The 23,607-nt window shown below is 48.3% G+C and overlaps 1 protein-coding gene across 1 annotated transcript; it reads left to right on the top strand.

The window, feature by feature from the left end:
• The first annotated feature begins 554 nt into the window (after positions 1-554).
• On the top strand, positions 555-19,319 carry RP9 (RP9 pre-mRNA splicing factor). Its single transcript, XM_060195811.1, has 6 exons — positions 555-786; positions 8,073-8,103; positions 12,018-12,147; positions 15,665-15,756; positions 17,851-17,912; positions 18,551-19,319. The coding sequence occupies exons 1-6, from the start codon at positions 650-652 to the stop codon at positions 18,747-18,749; spliced, it is 651 nt and encodes a 216-aa protein (XP_060051794.1). The 5' UTR covers positions 555-649; the 3' UTR covers positions 18,750-19,319.
• The last annotated feature ends 4,288 nt before the right edge of the window (positions 19,320-23,607 follow it).

The following is a 23,607-nucleotide window of genomic DNA, read 5'->3' as shown; positions in this document are numbered from 1 at the left end:
AGGGAGAGAGACAGAGAGACACCTGCAGCCCTGCTTCACCACTCAGGAAGCTTTTGCCGCACAGGTGGGGAACGGGAACCGGAACCCCGGCCTCTTTGCACATTGTAACACGTGCGCTCAAGCAGATGTGCCACCGCCTGGCCCCTCCTACCTCCTGGCTCTTCTCTAAGTTTATTAGGTGGCGCAGGGGATGGAACCTGGGACTTTGGGGCCTCAGGCGTGAGCGTCTCTCTTTGCATAACCGGCATGCTATCTACTCCTTTCCCTGGGGGTGGGTTTTCATATCTTTGAAAGGCTTACTTTGTTCCCTAAAACAGATGGAGCCAAGTAAGAAGCCAGCCCTGGGCACCGGCCGCTCCGCACCTGCTTCCCGGCCTTGCAGAGCGGGGGCCTCGAAGGGGAGCCGCTCCGCTCCGCTCGCTCGCTCGCTGGCTCGGGTCCCGGGGCCGCGGCCGCCCGCACCTCCCGCCCTCCGGCCGCCCAGCCCCGCGGTCTCCGCGCCAGGCTCGCGGCCGCCACCAGGGGGCGCGCTCCCAACTCCCGCTTCGGCCGAGCCGCGGCGAGGTCCGGGCGCCGCCACTCCGAGCAGGGCCGCGCGGCCTCGGGGTCAGGCCGGGCTCGGCGCGGAACAGGCACCGGCTCGGCCGCGATGTCGTCGGGGTCGGCGGCCCGGGGCGCGCGGGAGCCGCGGGAGCCGCCGGAGCAGGAGCTGCAGCGGCGCCGGGAGCAGAAGCGGCGGCGGCACGACGCGCAGCAGCTGCAGCAGCTCAAGCACCTGGAGTCCTTGTGAGTCCCGGGCGCCGCGATCGGCGGGAGGGGGGGGCGGGGGCGGGGGCGGGAGACCCCCTTCCGGGCGGGGACGGCGGGACCGGCCGCCCCGGTGCGGGAGCGCGGAGTCCGGGAGGCGGAGGAGGCTCCGCCCCGGGCCGCGGGGGCTGTGCGGGCGCTTCCCGGCCCCCGGCCTCCGAGACCCCTGGACCCTCGCCCCGGACCCCCGGACTAGGACACCCAGACCCCCGGACCCCAGATCCCCGGCCCTGGACCCTCGGACCAGGACCCCCAGATCCCCGGACCCCAGATCCCCGGCCCTGGACCCTCGCCCCGGACCCCCAGACCCCTGGACCCTCGCCCCGGACCCCCAGACCCCCAGACCCCTGGACCCTCGCCCCGGACCCCCGGACTAGGACACCCAGACCCCCGGACCAGGATCACCGGACCCCAGATCCCCGGCCCTGGACCCTCGGACCAGGACCCCCAGACCCCGAGACCCCTGGACCCTCGCCCCGGACCACCAGACCGCCGGCCCCGGACCCCCGGACCAGGACTCCCAGACCCCCACCCCCAGACCCATGGCCCCGAACCCCCAGACCCCCGGACCAGGATCCCTGGACCCCCAGATCCCCGGCCCCGGACCCTCGGACTAGGATACCCAGACCCCGGCCCCGGACCAGGACTCCCAGACCCCCGGACCAGGATCCCCGGACCCCCAGATCCCCGGCCCCGGATCCCTGGACCAGGATACCCAGACCCCCACCCCCAGACCCACGGCCCCGAACCCCCAGACCCCCGGACCAGGATCCCCGGACCCCGGACCAGGACCACCAGACCACCGGCCCTGGAACCCCAGATCCCCAGCCCCGGACCCCCCAGACCAGGATACCCAGACCCCCGGCCCCAGACCCCTGGATCAGGATCCCCGGACCCCCACACCCCTGACCCCAGGACCAGGACCCCCAGACCCCCAGACCAGGATCCCCGGACCCCTGGCCCCGGACCCAGACCCTCCAGACGCCTGGACCCCGAGACCCCCGGACCCCGGCACAGGACCCCAAGACTCTCAGACCCAGACCCCCGGCCCCCCAGACCCCCAGGCCCCGGACCTCCAGACTCCAGGCCCCCAGACACTTGGATCTCCGGATACCCCCCCAGCCTCAGACTCCGGGACCCCGCAGCCCCCCATCCCCCCTATCGTCCAGCCCCCTTCAACCCTACCACCCCAGCCCCTGACCCTGGATCCCAGGACACCCCAACCCCCGGCCCCCCTGACCCCGGCCACCAGGATCCCTGGACACCCCGGCCCCCCAGCAACCCCCCAACCCCAACTGTTGGACCTCCAGTGTACATCTTGTGTTCTCTGGTCCTGAGAACTTTTTATTTATTTATTTTTTTATATTTTAACCAGAACTCAAGTGGAAGTTACAACTCCACAAAAAAAATGAATATCATTCATAGATTTCCTTCTTTTTTTCCCTTTCCTTTCTTTTTTAAAGTTGTTTTTTTTTTTAATTACCCGTAACTTATTTCTTGGATAGGGACAGTCAGAAATTGAGAGGAAGGGGGAGATAGAGAGGGAGAGAGACAGAGAGACACCTGCAGCCCTGCTCCACCTTTTGTGCAGCTTTCCCCCTGCAGGTGGGGACCAGAAGCTGGAGCCCAGCCCCTTGTGCCTTATAACATGTGTGTTCAACCAGATGTGCCACCACCTGGCCCTTTTCCCTTTTTTAAAAAAATCTTTCATCTTTATTTATTTGATAGAGACAGCCAGAAATCAAGAGAAAGGGGGATAGAGAGGAGACACCTGCAGCCCTGCTTCACCACTTGTGAAGCTTTCTTCCCGCAGGTGGGGACCTGGGGCTTGAACCTGGGTGCTCACACATTGTTTGTGTGTTTGTTTATTTTTGCTCGGTGCCTGCACTATGAGTCCACTGCTCCCGGAGGTCATTTTTCTCATTTTGTTACACTTGTTGTTACTGCCATTGCTGTTGTTGGATAGGACAGAGAGAAATGGAGAGAGGAGGGGAAGACAGAGAGGGAGAGAGAGACAGCCGCAGACCTGCTTCACAGAGGACAATTCCAAATCAACAAAAAGAGTATCAGTTCTAGATTTTCTTCTTTTCGCCCTTTCCCTTTCCTTTCTTTTTACTGACAGGATCAGGCAGGTATAGTCATAGATTTAAAATTTTTTCTTTTTGTATAACATTGTTATGTGGAAAACTGAGAAATGTTATACAAAAAATAAATAATTTTTCTTTTTTTCACTCCAGGGTTAATGCTGGGGCTCGGTGCCTGCACCATGAGTCCACGGCTCCTAGAGGCCATTTTTCCCCCTTTTGTTGCCCTTGTTGTTGTAGCCTTGTGGTTATTATTGTTGTTGATGATGTTGTTGGTTGTTGGATGGATAGGACAGAGAGAAATGGAGAGAGGAGGGGAAGACATAGAAGGGGAGAGCAAGAGACACCTGCAGACCTGCTTCACCGCCTGTGAAGCGACCCCCCTGCAGGCAGGAAGCCAGGGTGCCCGAACCCAGATCCTTACTGGGGTCCTTGCCCTTTGCGCCATGTGCGCTTAACCCGCTGCGCTACCGCCCAACCCCCAAATAATTTTTCTTACCAGTGCTGCTCAGCTGTGGTTTATGGTGGCATGGAGCATTAACCCTGGGACCTTGGAGCCTCGGGCATGGAAGTCTTTTGCTAACCCCTTCTGTAGTCTTTAATTCTTGCTGGTCAGCCTGGCACTGTGCTCCCCTGGCTTTAGGGGCCTGGAGAGGAGTCTGATAACCTCTAGTAGAAAGGCTGACTTAAAATACTAAACGTCCCAGTGGAAGGTTGAATTAATGACCATTCAGTTCTTTTTCCAGATTCGGTGATTCTAATAATAGTTGTAGGATAGGGGAGAAAGCATAATGGTTATGTGAAAAAGACTTCCCTGCATGAGGCTCCAAAGTCTTAGATTCAGTTTCCTGCACCATTGAAAGTCAGCTGAGCAGTGCTCTGGTTAAAATAGTGATAATACAATTATAAATACTTTAGAGGTCATTTTTTTTCCCCATGTTGTTTTCTGAGTTAATAAATCCTTTCTGTTCTGGGTACTTCTCATTACTTAAGCTAGGATGTAAGCTGATATAAGAAAAGGTCCCGAGGGGGTTAAAATCCTTCATAACTTCCTGGGAACTTTAATACTAGACGTACACACCACTCCTGGAGCTTGGCATGGTCTTTTTACTGTGGGCCTTAAACTGAACTGCAGTTGGCCAGTGGCTCCAGGATACAGGCCCTGCATTGCTGGCATGCACAGTCCTGACCACTTCAGTGCACTCTGGTGCCCGTGGCCTGAATGAGGCGGGTATGTTCACCAGTCTTTCCCTAGGATCAGCTCACACAGGCCTCAGCCCTCCACAGCCTCAGCTATAGGCTGTGTACTATGGTTAATACTCCGTGTTGATTTTATAATTCCTTTTGCAGATGTTGAAAAAACAGATTCAATGGTTAGGTAACCTGACCAAGGATAGAGACATCCACCTGTAAACTGACCAAACCAAAGAGGAACCTAAATGATCCCATTCCCAGGCCTGCCTGAAGGATCTTCCAGATTTTAAACTCCCTAGGCTGTTGACATAGTTGGTTTGGCTAGTTGACAGGCTTGTTGGCTTTTAAATCAAGATCTCTCCACAGCAGTATTTTCACACGGCTTAAGCAGCAAAAGGTACTGAAAGAGTTGGTAATCTGGGAAGAAAAAAATGGTTTGCATCCTTATTTTTCAGCCACCTCAACATACTTCCTAACGTCTGTGCTCCCAACAAAAACTTCAGTAAGGAAATTTTTCCTTTTGGAGTTTTAGTGACTTATTTCTTATAGTGCTTAACCATTTACTGAGCAATAAATACTACTTACTGTTTTTATTTTTTATCAAAGCACTGCTCAGCTCTGGCTTGTGGGGAGGGGAGGGAGGGTTAAACCTGGGACTTTAGTGCCTCAGGCAAGAGAGCCTTTTTGCATAACCATTATGCTATCTATCCTGTTCCTTATTAATCTCTTGTCCTAGATGAAGATTTAATTCTCTCCCCCACCTTTGTCTCCATTCTTGCAAGGCAGTACCATTCCAGTGTTTCCTAAATCAGTAGTCAGTATTGACAGTGTTGTAGCTGTTTCTGCCCGTTCCTCTAATCCCCATTCTGAGTTGTGCAAACAGATATATTCATGTGTATGACGCGTCTCGATTAAGTTTCATAAGGGACCAACACTGCAGTCCCTTTCCAGGGTAGAGAGAGATTCAGTGTCCTGACTGTGGTAAGAGAAATAAATACAGGCGTTTACACTTCCGAGGCTTACCCTTCAAAGGTCATAACTTCTTTTTTTTTTTTTTTTCTTTATTGGGGAATTAATGTTTTACATTCAACAGTAAATACAATAGTTTGTACATGCATAACATTTCCCAGTTTTCCATATAACAATACAACCCCCACTAGGTCCTCTGTCATCCTTCTTGGACCTTCATAGACGGCAGTTATTGTTCTTCTGCTTCCATTGTTACCCCAAACTTGTCTTAAAATCGTTGTTTTCTGGGGAGTCGGGCGGTAACACAGCGGGTTAAGCGCATGTGCCGCGAAGCGCAAGGACCCGCGGAAGGATCCGGATTTGAGCCCCTGGAGGAGAGAAAGAACCAGACACGACTCTGTTACATGTGGTCCAGGAGGTGGTGCAATGGACTCTCGAGCATGAGGTCCCGAGTTCAAGCCCGGCAGCACATGTACCAGAGTGATATCTGGTTCTTTCTCTCCTCCTATCTTTCTCATTAATAAATAAATAAAATCTTTTAAAAATATATATTTTAAAAAATGCTATGGGGTTAACACACTTATCAATTTTCCTTTCCCATAATCTTAAAATGGCAGTAAAGAAATAATAATAAAAAAAGAAAGCCCTAAGCAATTATGAGAAGCAATAATAGAAAACAATTTTTTAAAATTTATTTCCCCCTTTTTATTGTTTAGTTATTGATGTCATTATTGTTGGATAAGACAGAGATGGGAAAGACGGAGGGAGAGAGAAAGACAGACACCTGCAGCCCTGCTTCATCACTTGTGAAGCAACTCCCCTGCAGGTGGGGATCCGGGGGCTCAATCCGGGAAGGAAACTTTTTTCTTTTTTAAAGACTGTATTTATTTGTTCATGAGAAATGATAAAAGAGAGAGAAAGAAACAGACATCACTCTGGTACATGTGCTGCTGGGGATTTGAACTCAGGACCTCATGCTTTAGAGTCCAAAGCCTTATCCACTGTGCCACCTCCTGGAGTACAACAAAAGAGCCTTTTGCATGACTATTATGTTATCTTCCCAACTGCATTATAGAGGTTTTATGGATAAAAGCTGTCTTCCAGAAGTGTGTATGTTTCTTTTGCTTTCTTTTTTTTTTCCCCTCCAGGGTTATCATGGGGGCTCAGTGCGCTAGGAATCCACTGCTTCTGGAGGCCATCTTTTTTCCATTGTTGCTGCTGTTGCTGCTGTTGTTGGATAGGACAGAGAGAAATCAAGGGAGGAGGGAAAGATGGGGGCTTAGACCGGGATCCTTCCGCTGTGTATTATGTGTGCTTAACCCGTGTGCTACCGCCTGACCCCCATGTTTCTTATTCTATTGTGAAGTAGAACTATTTCACAATATAACATCTGCCAACTTTGCTTTGTCTCAAAGTTTGAGAATGGCAAAAAAAGAAAAAAAAGAAAAAGGCATTTCACTTTCCCCTTGTTTGTCCCTAGTCCTTGCACAGAGCTGTAATATTTACTCTGTCCTGAAGGGGCTTTCAAGTCAGTGCCGCAGCCTGGGAGGTGGTGGGTGCAGTGTGATAAAACATTGGACTCTCAAGCCTGAGGCCCCAGGTTGATGAATCCCTAGCAATATATGTGACAAAGTGATGATCTGCCTCTTTCTCTCTCTCCCTCTCCCCCTACCTCACTCACCCCTCCCCTGCTTTTATTTGATAGGACAGAGAGAAAGGGGAGGTAGAGAAAGACAGACACCTGCAGCCCTGCTTCACTGCTTGTGAAGCTTTCTTCCTCCCGATGGAGACCAGGGGCTTGAACCTGGTGCTTGCACATGGTAATGTGTGCTCAGCTGGGTGTGCCTCCGCTTGGCCCCCTCCCTCACTCTCTCTCGTAAATAAATAAGTCAGTGCGTATCAATAGAGTCAGGATGGAGAAAACATCCTGTGTGTTCTATTTTGAAGCTGTTAGAAAAGATTAAAACTTTCTCTGGTTTTACTCACCCCACCCCACCCCCCAGAAGATGCCTGTATCCAGCCTTGTAGAAGAGGCATGAGTCCTTTTAAGTGAGAGATGTCCTCTGAACACACGGTGAAATGGTCTCGCCATTTCCTTTCTGTCTCAGCCTTTTCCACACGCACAGCGGTCCTCTCGTTCCTTCTGGTACTTTCTGATTGGAAATAGTGAGGACGTGGCAGTCTGGTGGCTGTGTGCTTCTTGTCACAGACAGGGCAAGCTTTCTGCTGCACGAGGTGATTCCTGGCCTGCAAAGCGGCGGGTGAAAGGGTTTCCTTGCTAGACCTCTGGCTATACACTTGAGCAGTCTCCATTAACTTGGTGACTACCGGGGCTTGGCTCAATTATCTACACCTAGTCTCCCTAGAGTTATTAACATCACAGAGCTATTCCTAGGATGAACAAGTAAACATGTGGGTTTGTTTTTGTTTTGTTTGTTTACTAGCTTATAGTGGTACAGGGGATTGAACCTGGGACTTTGGAGCCTCAGACAGGAGAGTCTTTTTGCGTAACCATTATGCTATCTACCCTCCTGATGTGAACATGCGTTTATGAATCTCTTGTCTGCATACACTTAACCCAAGTCTTTCCTTAAAAATGGCAGGAATGTTCCTGTTACTACTACATATCATCTCTAACCTCATCCTGTTTTGTTTTGGGCAGAATATTGTCAAATCATGGAGAAATGTGGTATTTTATCTCAGTAACAGAGAGTGAGTGAGTGAGTGAGTGAGTGGGCAGTCTTGGAGAAAGGGGCCTCCCAGGGGTGTCACAGCAGGACCTGTGCCCACATCAGATAGTCTTCAAGCTGTGGGTGTAGTGCGGCCCTGGAATGTTTTGCTCTCCCATCACAAATATGATGCTAGAATGATTATTCAGTCAGCTGTTTTAGATAGAACATAGTTGTAAGTTTTCATTAAAAATACCCTTTTTATTTGGGGCTCTAATTGCTTTTACTTCTTAAAATGTGTTGTGATCCTTTTAACATGGTTGATGAGATTTTTTTTTTTCTTTTCTAGTTATGAGAAGCCTCCTCCTGGCCTTATCAAGGTCAGTATTAAAGTTTGTATTCCTGAGTTTTTCTGGTTGACACATTTGTCTCAGTGTTCACACTCAGAGGCTTGTTATGCCATCTTGAACCTCCTTTTATGACAGTTCTTCCTTCCCTGCCAGTCGATGCCATTCGGGCTGTATCCACTAGCCTTCATCTCATCAGCTGTGTGTCTGTTCCCGCAGAGACTGTCGTAGGACCCTGTACAGTCTTCAGTGATCATTCCCCTTCTTGCTCTTGCTTTTATTTATTTATTTTAAAATTTATTCCGTGAGAGGTAGGAGAGTGGGGGGAGAAGGGAAGGAACACTGGTACATGCAGTGTTGGGAATCAAACTCAGGAAATCAGGATTGTAAACTTGGAGGCTACTGCTATACCACTTCACACCTTTCTCTCATTTTTTAAAGTATTTTTTTTTACTTGTATTATTGGATACACAGAGAAGTTGAGAGGAATGGGGGAGACAGAGAGACACCTGCAGCCCTGCTTCACCGCTCGTGAAGCTTCCCCCCTGCAGGTGGTGACCAGGGGCTTGAACCTGGCTCCTTGCGCACTGTAACGTGTGCGCTTAACCAGGTGCGCCACCACCCAGCCCCTCTCTCATTTGTTTTTAAATTAATTTATTTTGAGTGGAGACAAGGAGAAATGAAGAGGGAAGAGGGAGGAGGAGGAAGAGGAGGAGAGAGAGAGAGAGAGAGAGAGAGGAGCCTGTGTCACTGCTTCACCTCTTGTGAAACTTCCCTCCTGCAGGTGGGAGCCAGAGGCTTGAACCCAGGCTCTTGCCATTATAACATGTGCGCTCTCCCAGGTGTACCACCACCCGCCCGCCCTCTCTCTCACTTGACTGTCTCCTTTCAAAGCTCTGCTCATCCTGTTCCTTCTTCGACTCTACTGGCATTGGTTTCTTGAATGTCAGAGAACTGTGGGTCCCTCCAGTCCCATCTCCCTGATACAAGAGCCCTCCTTACCTGCTAAAAGTATCACTGTCTTTCAGTGGAGTGAAGCTTAGAGGAATAAAAGCCAAAGGTTCCTTTGCTCTCTGGTAGCTTCAATTCTTCCTTCCTTCCTTCCTTCCTTTCTTCCTTCCTTCCTTCCTTCCTTCCTTCCTTCCTTCCTTCCTTTCTTCCTTCCTTTCTTTCTTTCTTTCTTTCTTTCTAGTTGCCATAAGGGCTATTTCTGGGGCTTGGCACTTCCACTAATCCTGGTGGGTTCTTCTTCCTCTCCTCCTCCTCCTCCTTTTTCCTTCCTCCTCTTCCTCCTTCTCCTCTTCTCTTCCTTCTGGATAGAGACAGAAACGGAAAGGTGCAGGGGGAGAAGGAGAGGCCGAGGCCCTGCAGCCCTGCTCCACCGCTCATGGAGCCTCCCCTCTGCAGGCGGGGAGCCGAGGTGCGACCCCGTGCCCGTGCCCGTGACCGTGGTGACGGCAATGTTTGTTGTCTGTGCGCCACAACCCGGCTCCTGTTTTGCTCACTGTTAAGCTTTGTGGGATGAAAAACAATGCTCTGGGGCCAGGTGGTGGCGCACCTGCTTGAGCGCACACGTTACAGTGCTCCAAGACCCAGGTTTGAGCCCCTGGTCCCCACCTGCAGGGGGAAAGCTTTGCAAGTCGTAAAGCAGGGCTGCAGGTGTCTTTCTGTATCTTTCCCTGTCTGTCTTTCCCTTGCTCTCGATGTCTGTCTCTACCCAGTAAATAAATAAAGATAATAAAACAAATTCAGAAAAATAAAGAAAAAGCAAAAGAATGCTCTGTGTGGGGAGAAGATGCCTTGCGGGGTTCTTCCCACCCTTCCCAGCTCGCTCTGTCTCTGTCATTAGAAAAGAGCGTGAAATACGGCTTCTGCCAGCAGCGGACATGCTGTACAAGCACTGAGCCCCGTGATCACCCCAGCAGCAAAGAAAGAAAAAGGGGTTTGGGGGTCGGGCGGTGGCGCAGTGGGTTAAGCACATGTGGCACAGAGCGCAGGGACCGGCATAAGGATCCTGGTTTGAGCCCCCGGCTCCCCACCTGCAGGGGAGTCGCTTCACAGGCGGTGAAGCAGGTCTGCAGGTGTCTGTCCTTCTCTCCCCCTCTCTGTCTTCCTCTCCTCTCTCCATTTCTCTCTCTCCTATCCAACAACGAACAACATCAACAATGGCAATAATAATAACCACAACGAGGTTACAACAACAAGGGCAACAAAAAGGGGGAAAAAATGGCCTCCAGGAGCGGTGGATTCATGGTGCAGGCGCCGGGCCCAGCAATAACCCTGGAGGGAAAAAAAAAAAGAAAAAGTTGTTGTTTTTTTTTTTTTAATGTTAAAGAAAAATATCTAACAAAATAGGAATCAGGTGGTGGTTTACCCTGTCAAAAGCAGACATTGACTGCCATGCTGCAGGACCCAGGTTCAAGTCCTGCTCAACCTCATGGGGATGCCTGCAGGAGGGAAGCCTAGCTAGCGGTGCGGCAGTATTTCTCTTCCTCTGTCTGTCTGTCCATCTCTGTATCAAAGAGCAGAGTAGGCACTGAGCCCAGCAATAACCCTGGTGGCAAAGGGGAAAAAAAAACTGTTCAAATGAAAGAAAATGAAAAAATTTTTGATCTTAGAATCTACTTTTAAAAATATTTTATTAATTTATTTTAATGAGAGAGGCACAGAGGGAAATATACAGAGAGGGAGGGAGGGTGAGAGAGACACCAGAGCCCTGCTCAGCTCTGATGATGATGCATCTGGGGATTGAACCTGGGACCTCAGAGCCTCAGGCATAGAAGTTTTTTGCAGAACCGTTAAATTATCTCCCAAGCCTGAATCTAATTTTTTTTTAATCTGACATGAAAATTTGGAGCTCACTCATAGTGTTCATAGTCCTATTAAATTTTATTTATTTATTTTTAAAATGTTTCTTATGTTTATTTATTTTTTAATGTTTTTAATATTTATTTATTTTCCCTTTTGTTGCCCTTGTTGTTTAACATTGTTGTGGTTATTGATGTCGTTGTTGTTGGATAGGACAAAGAGAAATCAAGAGAGGAGGGAAAGACAGAGAGGGGGAGAGAAAGACAGACACCTGCAGACCTGCTTCACTGCTTGTGAAGCGACTCCCCTGCAGGTGGCGAGCCGCGGGCTCGAACCAGGATCCTTACACCGGTCCTTGTGCTTTGTGCCACGTGCGCTTAACCCACTGTGCCACCACCTGACTCCCATTTTTTTCATTATTTTTATTTATTGGCTAGAGACAGAAATCAAGAGGGGAGGAGGTGATAGAGAGGGAGACAAAGAGAACTGAAGCCCTGCTTCACCACTCACAAAGCTTTCCCCTTTCTGGTGGGGACCAGGGGCTCAAACCTGGATCCTTGAGCACTGCAGCATGTGTGCTCAACCCGGTGTGCCACCACCTGGCCTAGTAACCACCTGGTGTGCCACCTAGTAACTTTTTTAATTTACTTATTCCCTTTTGTTGCCCTGGTTGTTTTGTTTTTATTGTTGTTATTGATGTCGTCATTGTTGGATAGGACAGAGAGAAATGGAGAGAGGAGGGGAAGACAGAGAGGGGGAGAGAAAGACAGACACCTGCAGACCTGCTTCACCGCCTGTGAAGCGACTCCCCTGCAGGTGGGGAGCCGGGGGCTCGAACTGGAATCTTTATGCTGGTCCTTGAGCTTTGCACCACATGCACTTAACCTGCTGCACTACCGCCCGACTCCCCCCTAGTAATTTTTCTAAGAAAAACTTTCATTTTTTATGGGATAGTTCTTCTGGTACAATTATTATTTCTGTGCTGCATAATTTGTCTTTCTTGCTGGTTACTGAGAAAACTAGTTTATGATGACATTGGGATTGCCAGCCCAGAAAGCCAAGCAATGCTGTGCTGTAAAGCAGGAGGAAGAGAATTCTGTGTATTTTGCCACATTTTTACATGTTGTTTGCATCTTTAGGAAGATGAGACAAAGCCAGAAGATTGTATACCAGATGTGCCAGGCAACGAACATGCCAGGGAATTTCTGGCTCATGCACCAACTAAAGGACTTTGGATGCCACTGGGGAAAGAAGTCAAAGTCATGCAGTGTGAGTATGAAAGAATCTCAGGTAACACCAGCTCACATGGTGTTGTTTTCACCGGGCTGGCTTCACGGGCGGGTAACAGACGACCAGGGACTCATGGTTGAGCTGTAGGCAGTATCTCTTTATTCATGCAGGACGCAGCACAATCTAAGACGAGCTAAGCTAAAACTCAAGTACCCTAAAACTCACAATGCTGTCTTTATATATACTTGCCAAGTAGGGTGGAAACAGGATGTGACATAGAGAGGGTGGAGAGAAAAGTGACTGGTGAAAATCAGAGTGTGACAAGGGTCGGGGGGAGCAGGCGAGAATCCTATCACTGAACCACCAATGCCCTGGAGGGAGTGCTTTATGTAAATGTAAAAGTGATTTATGTAAATAGACCAAAGCTTTGAATGGGATTAAATCTATCCCTATATAGGCATATGGTTAAACAGAAGTCAGGGGGAGCTGGCATACTATCCAACAACATGGTATATACTGCAACTTAGAAAACATATTCACAGGGGCCAGTTGGTGGTGTACCTGGTTGAGCACACACATCACAGTGCACAAAGACCCGGGTTCAAGCCCCTGACCCCCACCTGCAGGGGGAAAGCTTCATGAGTGGTAAAGTTGGGCTGTAGGTCTCTCTCTCTCTCTCTCTCTCTCTCTCTCTTTTTGCTTCCAGGGTTATTGTTGGGGCTTAGTGCCTGCATCACGAATCCACTGCTCCTAGAGGTTATTTTTTTTTCCCTTTTGTTGCCCTTGTTGTTTTATCCTGGTTGTGGTTATTATTACTATTGTCATTTATGTCGTTGTTGGATAGGACAGAGAGAAATGGAGAGAGGAGGGGAAGACAGAGGGGGAGAGAAAGATAGACATCTGTAGACCTGCTTCACCACTTCCCCACCCTGCAGGTAGGGAGCCGGGGGCTCGAACCGGGATCCTTATGCTTTGCGCCACCTGTACTTAATCCTCTGTGCTACCGCCCAACTCCCTATGATTATTATTGTGCCAGTGAGTTGAGGACCTCTCCTGTGCAGGATATTGCAAGGCGGCCTCCCAGACCCAGCGTTTTCGTGTTTCACTTGGAGAGAGGAGGGGAAGAGGCCAGGCGGTGGCGCACCTGGTTAAGCACACACATTACAGTGTTCAAGGACAAGGGTTCAAGGTCCTGGTCCTCAACTGCAGGGAGTAGTTTCTTAAGTGAAGTAAGGCGACAGGCTGTCTCTCTCCTTCTCTTTACCTTCCCTCCCCTCTCCATTTCTGTCTTTATCCAATAATGGGTAACTAAGAGAGAGGGGGAGAACACAGGAGAAAGACGCTGTACGTCGTTCCCATATGGTGGGGGGGCCCCATCCCAGCTCGGGAAGGCTTGTGCTTTAACCTGTCATCTATGTCCAGGGCCCCTTGTTTCCTAAATTACAGCATTTTCCTCTCCTGCTTTTATTTTCTGCTATCTAGAATATTTCATCAATATGACTTTTAAATCTTGGGTGAAGTTGTTTTTTTTTTCTGCTATATATTTTTCAGTTTCACCAGGTCGTTCTTTGTTCTCTCTCTCTCTCTTTTTTTCTTAATTTGTTTTCAATTATTGTAATAGGTTACCTCTAGGAGTGCGTTTTTCCCTCCCATATTCCTAGTTCTTCAAATTGGCATTTTCTGCTTTTTTTCTTCCCCCCAAAGTCTTTCATTTGCTGAGGACTATTAGTCTGTGACTCCCTGTTTTGTTACTTATCGAAGGTACTACAGAGCATCCTTGATACTTGCATCAGTTCACAGCATCTAGTCTCGCTTTCTCTTTTTTAAGAAGATTTTTAAAATATTTATTTATTCCTTTTTGTTGCCCTTGTTTTTATTGTTGTAGTTATTATTGTTGTTATTGCTGTCATCTTTGCTGGATAGGACAGACAGAAATGGAGAGGGGAGGGCAAGACAGGGAGGAGGAGAGAAAGACAGACACCTGCAGACCTGCTTCACCGTCTGTGAAGTGACTCCCCGGCCGGTGGGGAGCCGGGGGCTCGAACCGGGATCCTGACACCTGTGCTTAACCTGCTGCACTGCCGCCCGACTCCTCTTTCGCTTTCTAAGTCCTAAAGGTGGGCATATTTGAAGGAGTCTACACTTGAATTGAGAGTATCCTCTTTCGGGGCCCAGGCTAAGCACACACATTATAATGTATAAGGACCCAGGTGCAAGCCCTCCCTCCCTCCCTGCAGGGGGAAACACTTCACAGGTGGTGAAGTCGGTCTACAGGTGTCTGTCTCTGTCTCTGTCTCACTAAAAAAATAAAAAAGGAAAACATCACTGCCAGGAGCAGTGGATTCCTAATGCCAGCAGTGAGCCTGGTGGCAGAAAAGGGAAAAGTGCTCACTCTTTCTTCCTGGGCCAGCTCAGCAGAGTGGGAGAAAAGGCGGGGCAGGAAAGATGACAGGCATCAGAGAATCTCTAAACTTAACTTCTCTTCAGTCATCTCCTTCTGTCGGCTTTCAAATAAAATTATACAGGGACAACCATTATTTCCCTGCCATTATTATTTTTTAAAGAAATTTTACGTTTTTTTTATTATTATTATTTATTTTCCCTTTTAAGGATTTTTTTCCTTTTAATTTTCTTTATTTATTGGATAGTGACAGCCAGAAATTGAGAGGGAAGGGGGTGATAGAGAGGGAGGGAGACAGACTCCTGCAGACCTGCTTCACCACTTGTGAAACTTTCCCTCTGGAGGTGGGGACCAGGGGCTTGAAGCTTAACATGCTGTCATGATTTATTCTGAGTCAGTGCCGGTCCTGCCGGTAGTCCCTCTTCCCTCTTGCTAACTTCCTTGATTCAGTGTGATTAATGTCTGGGAAAGTTTGCTGGAGCTGCTGTAACATAGCTAACCTGGGTAAGAGAGAGAGAGATGTGTTGCCTTATGGTTCTAGAGGGTGCAGATCTGGAGTCTGCACAGTTGGTTCCTTCTGAGGACTGTAAAGGATGGATCTACTCCAAACTTCTATAAATACCCTCTTCCTTTCCATCATTCCTTCCTTTTTTTTTTTTTTTAACTTGCAATTTTTGTTAGGAGAGAGAGATTGAGAGAGGGTTGGGAGATAATGAGAGGGAAAGAAAGACACCTGCAGACCTGCTTCACTACTTATAAAGCTTCCCTGCTGCAAGTGGGGAGTGGGAGCTTGAACCCCGGCCCCCAAGACCCTGTTTCCAGTCAGAGCCCATTCTGAGTCGGGCAAGGACATTCAGCGTTGGGGTGGGAGGGACATATGATTCCTGTGATAATGCGCAGTAAAAGCAAAGTGTCAGCCGCCCTTTGTTTTTTGCAGAGGACTGCTTAATAAGAAGCGCTGGTTTCATTTATGGGGTGCCATGACTAAGAGGTGTTGGGGGGGTTGTCCCTCTACTTGGTTGACTCACAGATTGCATTGACTTTCAAATGCGGATCTCAGACATCATCTCTTTCATATGACCTACTGGTGCATTATCTTGACTGAATACAGACGTTCCATCTTACAGAAATATAACCCTTTTTGTTTGTTTTCAGGTTGGCGTTGTAAACGATATGGTCACCGGACAGGCGACAAAGAATGTCCTTTCTTTATCAAAGGCAACCAAAAGTTAGAGCAGTTCAGAGTAGTAAGTAAAGCCCCAGACCTTTGACTTGAATGCCCAGAGACAGTGGAATGTTGGGGAACCAAGCCATCAGCTGGTGAACTTGGGGTTCACATGAAACATGCCTGAAAGCCTTTCAGCCAAAGTACCTGGTATTACTCCTGTCTCTGTAAAACTGAACTGCTGAGACAGATTGGTTCAGTGACAAAAAACTTTCATATTATGAAAATATTATTTGCTTATGCCTTGGGAACATGGACTCTTTTTCCAAAGTTGACATCGTTACCTAATCAGTCATTAATTATGTGTGTTGGGGGGGATCATATTTGACAACTAAAATCAACATTCTACTCTCCCACCTTTGTCTAAAAATTACTTATCTTTATAAAATAGAAATGTGTCTATAAATTATATATCCTCTTTAGATAACAATAAAATGGATCTGTCAGTACTCATTTTAACAGTAGTGGCATAAAGTCTTAAGTTTATTTTTCTACTGAAAAGCTAATTTTCACAATAAAAATCTTGATGTACCTACCACTGCACTATAGCATTATGTAGGCTTCAGGTGTGCATCCTGGGAAATCAAGGCGTGTCCCCTTTGTCCTAATTTGTGTCCGTCCACCCCCACCTTCCCTTCTATCAATCACTACTCAGGCTTATAATTCAAGAATTTATAGTTTATATACCATAAAATTCACTGTATACATAATCATATTTCAAGTAGCTAAAGTGATTTTCTTTGAGACAGAAATCGAGCAAGAGACATCTGAGGTGGGGAGAGAGCATAATGTTATGCAGAGAGACTCTCATGCCCGAGGCTCCTTAGTCCCAGATTCAGTCCCCACACCACTATAAACTAGAGTTGAGCAGTGCTCTAGTAAACACACACACACACACAATCTACAGCCTGCTCTGCTTTTTTTTTTTTAACTAACATTGCTATTTTTACATTTCTTTTTATTTTTTTTTAACAAATTGAGAGGGGGAGAGAGAGAGGGAGTGACAGACACCTGCAGCACTGCTTCATCACTTGTGAAGCTTTCCTCCTGCAGATTGGGACCAGGGGCTTGAACCTGAGTCCTTGTGCCTGCACTTAACCAGGTGCACCACCACCCAGTCCCAGTCTGCTCCACTCCTCACGAAACTTCACTCCTGCCAGTAGAGACCAGTGTTTGTTTTTTTTTTTTTTTTATTTCTTTATTGGAGACCAGTGATTTGAACCTGGGTCCTCAGGCCCGGTAACTTTGTCCTCTACCTGTTGGGGCACCACCTGGCCCCTGAAGTGGTTCTGTGAGCAGCAGCAGGAATGGCCGCAGGACTTTACACATGCTCACTGCCACTGCCGCCGCCGCACAACCATCTGCACAGGGAGAGGCAGCAGAGCGCCACTGCAGCACCCACAGTGCCCACAGGGCGCCCTGCATGCTGGAGCTGCAAGCCAGGCTCTCACCCGTACAACATGTTTGCTTTCCTGGGGCAGCTATCTCCTGCCCGCTTCATGATTTTGAGTGACGCAACAACTATGATGAGAATGCATCTGCTTATTCCAGCAAAACGCAAGCACTACAAGCAGGTGTTTGATAGTTTGCTTTTAAACCTCAAGCTTGCCTAAACTCCCCAGTGAGACTTTGGAGTAAGAAGCTTGATCTGTACGTTTCTAGAACTTATCTTGGGTATTCACGTTTGTGTGTGTGTGTGTGTGTGTGTGTGTATCAAAAAAAGAATCATTCCTCCATGTTATTTTCTAGCACCCTAATTTTGCTTAACTATAGCTCTTTGTTTTCCTACTGCACAGAGCAAAGAACTACCTCCATGTTTCTGACCTTGACTACCAGTTCTTCACGACTCTCCCTTGGTTTTTTGCTATATTACATATCTCTAAATCATATCAATATATGGAAAATCTTTTTGATAGCCTCAGTGCACTTAAAGTGACAGTGATCCTTAGGAAGAATTAGATCATGTTAAATGGAAACTCACGCCAAAAGGAGAGATTTCTTTTGTATTGAAATAAATACATTTTCAAATAATGCTTTTAATTAGAAGAGGACTTTAATTTTAATTTGACTAACAGCCTGTGAAATCTAACCAAGTCTCACCTTTCTCTAACTCAAGGCACACGAAGACCCCATGTACGACATCATTCGCGAGAATAAAAGGCATGAGAAGGATGTGAGGTGAGTTCATCCTGAGAAGCACAGCCGCCTAGAGTTTAGATCACACCGGGTGGCAAACAGCCTCCAGAACAGGGGAGTAAACAAGGCACTTCGACATATTCAGAAGGCAGGAGCAGTCGCTGAAAAGTGCTTGCAGTTTTGAAAAACAAGCACAGATGTGGACAACAAGAAAAAATGAGCAAAAATAAAAATGAATGCATTTTTTATTGGGGATTCATGTTTTATAGTCAACAGTAAAAATTCTTTTTTTTTTTGGTCATAGTTGGGGTTCTGTTCCTGCACCAGGTCTACCTCTTTTGGCAGCCTTCTCCCCCACCTTCTCTCTTTTCTCTTTCTTTTTATGTGATGAAAGAGAGACACTGAGTGGAGGAGGGAGATAGAGAGGGAGAGTGAAAGTCACCTGCAGAACTGCTTCACCACTTGTGAAGTTTGCCCTGCAGGTGAGAAGCAGGGACTTGAACCCTGGTCTTTGAGCAAGTGTGTGTTCAACCAGGTGCACCACCAGTAGGCCCTAAGTGCTCTGTGAAATGAGGTGGTGGTTCATGACTTTTTTTAAATCCTCACTACTGGTCTTGTATTTTTTTAATCAGAAAAGGAAAGCTGTGTTTATAATTCTTTGACCAACCTTATATGTTTAGGATTCAACAGCTCAAACAGTTACTAGAGGATTCTACCTCAGATGAAGATGAGAGCAGCTCCAGTTCTTCTGACTGTAAAGAGAAACACAAGAGAAAGAAGAGGAAAGAAAAGCATAAGAGAAAGAAGAAAGAGAAGAAAAAGAAGAAGAAACGAAAGCACAAGTCTTCCAAATCCAACGAGAGTTCAGACTCAGACTGACAAGCACTTGTCTGTTGAACATTCTCGTCTCTGACATCAAACACTGGCCAACGAACAGGAAGACAAAGCAGACAGGATCCAGGGCAACAGGAGAGTGGATGCGTGATGTTTGCCACGTGAATTCCCACCAGCTGCCAGGGAAAGACGAGCCCGCCAGAGAGTGAGGCGTGAGCTCACTTCCTCCGCGCCCACCGCCGGGCTCTGGGACCCCTTTGAAAGACCCCTGCCCACCACCGGGCTCTGGGACCCCTTTGAAAGACCTCTGCCCACCGCCGCCGGGCTCTGGGACCCCTTTGAAAGACCCCTGCCCACCGCCGGGCTCTGGGACCCCTTTGAAAGACCCCTGCCCACCGCCGGGCTCTGGGACCCCTTTGAAAGACCCCTGCCCACCGCCGGGCTCTGGGACCCCTTTGAAAGACCCCTGTCCACCGCCGGGCTCTGGGACCCCCTTGAAAGACCTCTGCCAGGGGCTGGACCGAAGGCATCTCTGAGGAAAGTCTTCCAGGTGCTGCTCCCAGACTTCAGGCTCGATTTCTCTCTGTTGTGAGAATAATAAAATCTTCTTATTTATTTCTAAATGTACTGCTTTCATTTATGAATACTACATGGAGGTGCGCCATTTATCTTTCTTTTTAAAGTTTTATTAGGGCCAGGGAGAAAGCATGATGGTCATGCAAAAAGACGTTCATGGGGTTAAGCGCATGTGGCACAAAGTGCAAGGACCGGCATGAGGATCCTGGTTCGAGCCCCCAGCTCCCCACCTGCAGGGGAGTCGCTTCACAGGCGGTGAAGCAGGTCTGCAGGTGTCTTATCTTTCTCTCCCCCTCTCTGTCTACCTCTCCTCTCTCCTATCCAACAACGACAACATCAATAACAACAATAAAACAAGGGCAACAAAAAGGAATAAATTAATTTTTTTAAAAAAGACGTTCATGCCTGAGACACCGAAAATCCCAGATTTAATCCCTAGAGGCCAGGGCTCAAGCCTGCATCCCCAACCTCTTTCTTGGCCTGTCTTTATCTCTTTATTAAGATACAATAAAGTAAAGACTGGTTTACTTATCATTGACAAAGAAGAGAGAGAGAACCAGATTTCATTCTGGCACATACCATGCTGAGGACCGAACTCAGGACCAAATGGTTGTAAGTCCCATGACCCTAGGTCCTGTGCCACACCTCTCAGGTCCCTCCAGGCTTTTCTGTAGAATCCCATTTCATGATAAAAGTAGTTATTTTTGTTTGTTTATTTTTGTTGTTTTGCAAATAAAGACAACATTGAGCTTTGTAATGTGTGCAGGTAACCAAGCACACAACTCTCCAAACCCTGGATCCTATATATCTATATCTTGAAGATTATTTATTTATTAATGTAGGTGTTCTTCAGAGAACAAGGAAGATAGAACCAGAACAAAATTTTGGAGTGTATGTTGCCAGAAATCAATTCAGTTTCCCAAGCTTCAGAGTCTATGGTTTAATAAATGTGCCACAAATAACAGAATGACAGGTTCCAAGATAGCATCCTTATCTCTCTACTATTCACAAAATACAACAATATAAAGAAAAAGATTTTAAAATAAAAATAAATTCGGCATAGATGCAGTGTTAGTAGTTATGATAAAGACAACCATGCCTGTGGCTTCAAGAACCCAGATTCACTCCCCCACACCACTGTACCCTGAGCAGAGCAGTGGTGATTCTTGTGTAGTTTTTTTTTTTAATATTTATTTTATTTATTTATTCCTTTTTGTTGCCCTTGTTGTTTTATTGTTGTAGTTATTATTGTTGTTGTTGTTGGGTAGGACAGAGAGAAATGGAGAGAGGAGGGGAAGACAGAGAGGAGGAGAGAAAGACAGACACCTGCAGACCTGCTTCACCACCTGTGAAGCGACTCCCCTGCAGGTGGGGAGCCGGGGTTCGAACCGGGATCCTTATGCTGGTCCTTGTGCTTTGCGCCACTTGCGCTTAACCCGCTGCGCTACAGCCCGACTCCCTGTGTAGTTGTTCTTGACTGGAAGTGTGTGGAGCCAAGAAAATAAGGATGGGGGTCGGGCGGTATTGCAGCAGGTTAAGTGCACGTGGCGCAAAGCACAAGGACTGGCGTGAGGATCCCGGTTCAAGACCCAGCTCCCCACCTGCAGGGGAGTCACTTCACAGGCGGTGAAGCAGGTCTGCAGGTATCTATCTTTCTCTCCCCCCTCTCTGTCTTCCCCTCTCTCCATTTCTCTCTCCTATCCAACATTGACGACATCAACAACAACAATAATAATAACAACAACAAAACAACAAGGGCAACAAAAGGGAAAATAAATATTTTTTTTTTTTTTTTAAATGAGGATGATCTCAGGAGAAATACCAGAACCCTTTGGATGGCTCTGTTCTCCAGGAAGGTGCATTCTACTATATGACCACAAGGCGGCCACATATGACCACAGGTGCCCCTGCTGGGGGAGAGCCTGGGTCCCCAAGGCTTCTTTCAGTGGGAGATGTCTGATGACAGTTGTGAGCCCAGGACAGCGGCACCCAGCCAGCGGCATAGGAGCCCAAAGCCGGGACCGGAGTGATGGGTGGGAGAAATAGCCCAGTGGCAGGGCGCTCGCCCTCCGAGCCCGGGGACCTGGTCTCAAGTCCCTGTAAATCTTTTCTGGGCAGGAGTTGTTTTTTTGACTCTGTCAAGCCCCGGGTGTTGGTTCCACAGCCAGTGGTGGGAGTGGTGGGTGGGAGAAAGTCCAGTGGCGCTTGGCCTGGGAGCTCCGGGACCAGGTCTCATGTCCTGCCAGGGTTTGTTTTGTTTGTTTTTTTTTAGCTTATGCCAGATTTATCTTTATCTTCCTCTTCTCATTTCCTTGTCTACTGTACATTTCATTTGCTTGGAGAATAGGGGAGAGGAAGGGAGAGAGGGGGGAGGGAGAGAGAGGCAGGGAGACTGATGGCAGTGAACAGTAAACCTCTGGGTGATGATGCCCTGGCCCTGCGTGGCCATGCGTGGTCCATGCGTGTGGGGAGGCTGATTCCCGACCTGTGCACTGCTGTGCTCTCCCGTCTATTTTCAATGGGCACTGATACCACCTGTCAGTCTTTCTTACCATGAAAATGATTCTTCCGTTTTGATTGCTTCCAGGACAGGGACAGGTTTCTGAATGAAAAGCATGGGATTTCTTCTAGAACTTTCTTGGTGGCCTAGAGCTATTTAAAACAGTGTAAGCTAGTCCAGCTGGCAAGATGCCGGCTTTGCAACACACACGGGCCAGGTGTGAGCCCAGCTTCCACTGCACTTGGGGAAGCTCCCTCTCCCCCTCTCTTCCCTGCCTCTCTATCTGAAAAGGATACCTTGCAGCAGTCTAGCTCCAGTGAGGACAAAAGTCAAAAAACAGGTAAGAGCTGGCTTTCAGTTCCTACTTCTCTCCAGATGCTCACATGTGGGGGAGTTGGATGGGTTTCAAGATTGAAAATAGTGTGTCTCTTGAGGTTAAATTCTGTCCCAGGAACTCTCTGCTTAAGTGATGACAAGGAAAGTTGGACTGTCATAGTCAAACAGAAGATCTTCTGGAAAAATATTCACGTAGCCTTCAGACCTGAGGAGAAGATAAAGAACAGAGACTTGGGGTGTTCAAAGAGGGCCGTTTGGAGGCCTGAGAGGGGCCTCGCTCCTGCTCACCAAGACCCTAGACTAGTCAACACTCCTGAGCCTGAACTCACACTCAGACACCTTCACCTGAGTGAGGGGACCAGGACGCAGGAGAGCCCCCATTCTCCTGGTGCAGGCTGGCTTCCTTACTGAGACTTGAGGGAGACAGGGAGTAGAGCCCATGGCTGCTCGTCTTGTCTTCACTAGGACTTTCTTTGGTCACCGAGAGTCCGGCCATTCCCCAGGAGTAAGGACACTGACTCCCGACAGAGCGGCCATGGGCAGAGCTGTCAGCCACCTGCGTCAACAGGACTGTGCGCGTCCTCCCGCTTCAAGAATGACAGCGACATCCCACACGCAGGGTGTAGCACATCTGATTCTGAGAGAAAGCGCACAACCATAGGAGCCTCTACTGAAGGAAAGGAAAGCCCTGAGCTTGCGAGTGAGGAAGTGGGAAGACACGGGCTTATATGCGTGAGGCCCCGGACTCCATTACTAGAACTGCATCTTGTAAGGCCGAGTCCGTGCTCTGCGCTCCCTCTCTCTCCCCCACCCCTGTCCCCACTGTAATTACAAGATAAAAGATTGTGTGAGCCTGGGTCACAGCTCTGGTTTAAAACAGGGAAGGTTTATCACACGGCGGTTCAGCAGTACAGAATGGGGTGTTTTGGGTAGAGCGAGACAGGCAAGTATTGAGAGGGAAGACTAGGCTGGGCCGTGAGTCCCTGAGTGAGTCACTAAGAGTCCAGCCCCACGCGGTCAGCTTCTCCAGTCTGCGTGGGGAGTCCTGGGAGCCCAGCTGGCCTGAGTCTGCGCAGGAGAAGCAGGAGCTGGGGAAATGGGGCTGGGCTTCCACTGGGCCTGTGCTTAACGTCAGTCCTGCCAGCAGCCTGCCACCAGCCATATGCGGGTTACACTGCTCAGCCCCAGCCAGATGCTGATTCCATCACCCACACACACACACACATATGCTGATTCCATCACACACACACCCCATACACATCTCTTAAACAGTTAAGACCTCAAGACAACATACTATCTTTCCAGAGTTAGAAAAAGAAGCTCAAAGCAGGCAGAGAAAGAAAATAAAGGACACAGGAGAAATAGTGGAGATAGACACATTTCAAAAGTAATCAAACCTTTTTTTAGATAAAGACAAAGAGGGACCAAGAAGTAGAGAAAGAGGCCACGACACCAAAGTTTTCTTTGATGTGCTGAGACGGGAACTGAACC

Source organism: Erinaceus europaeus, chromosome 8, assembly GCF_950295315.1.
Source record: "Erinaceus europaeus chromosome 8, mEriEur2.1, whole genome shotgun sequence".
Taxonomy (NCBI): Eukaryota; Metazoa; Chordata; class Mammalia; order Eulipotyphla; family Erinaceidae; genus Erinaceus; species Erinaceus europaeus.
Note: the sequence above shows the minus strand (reverse complement) of the source record. Positions and strands in the feature narration are given on the sequence as shown.

Bases quoted from the DNA above. Each gene is read 5' to 3' on its own strand.
- RP9 (XM_060195811.1), top strand. From the start codon at position 650: ATGTCGTCGGGGTCGGCGGCCCGGGGCGCGCGGGAGCCGCGGGAGCCG. The intron at 12,148-15,664 runs GTGAGTATGAAA...GTTTGTTTTCAG, and splicing joins AGAAGTCAAAGTCATGCAGT to GTTGGCGTTGTAAACGATAT. The intron at 17,913-18,550 runs GTGAGTTCATCC...TTATATGTTTAG, and splicing joins AGGCATGAGAAGGATGTGAG to GATTCAACAGCTCAAACAGT.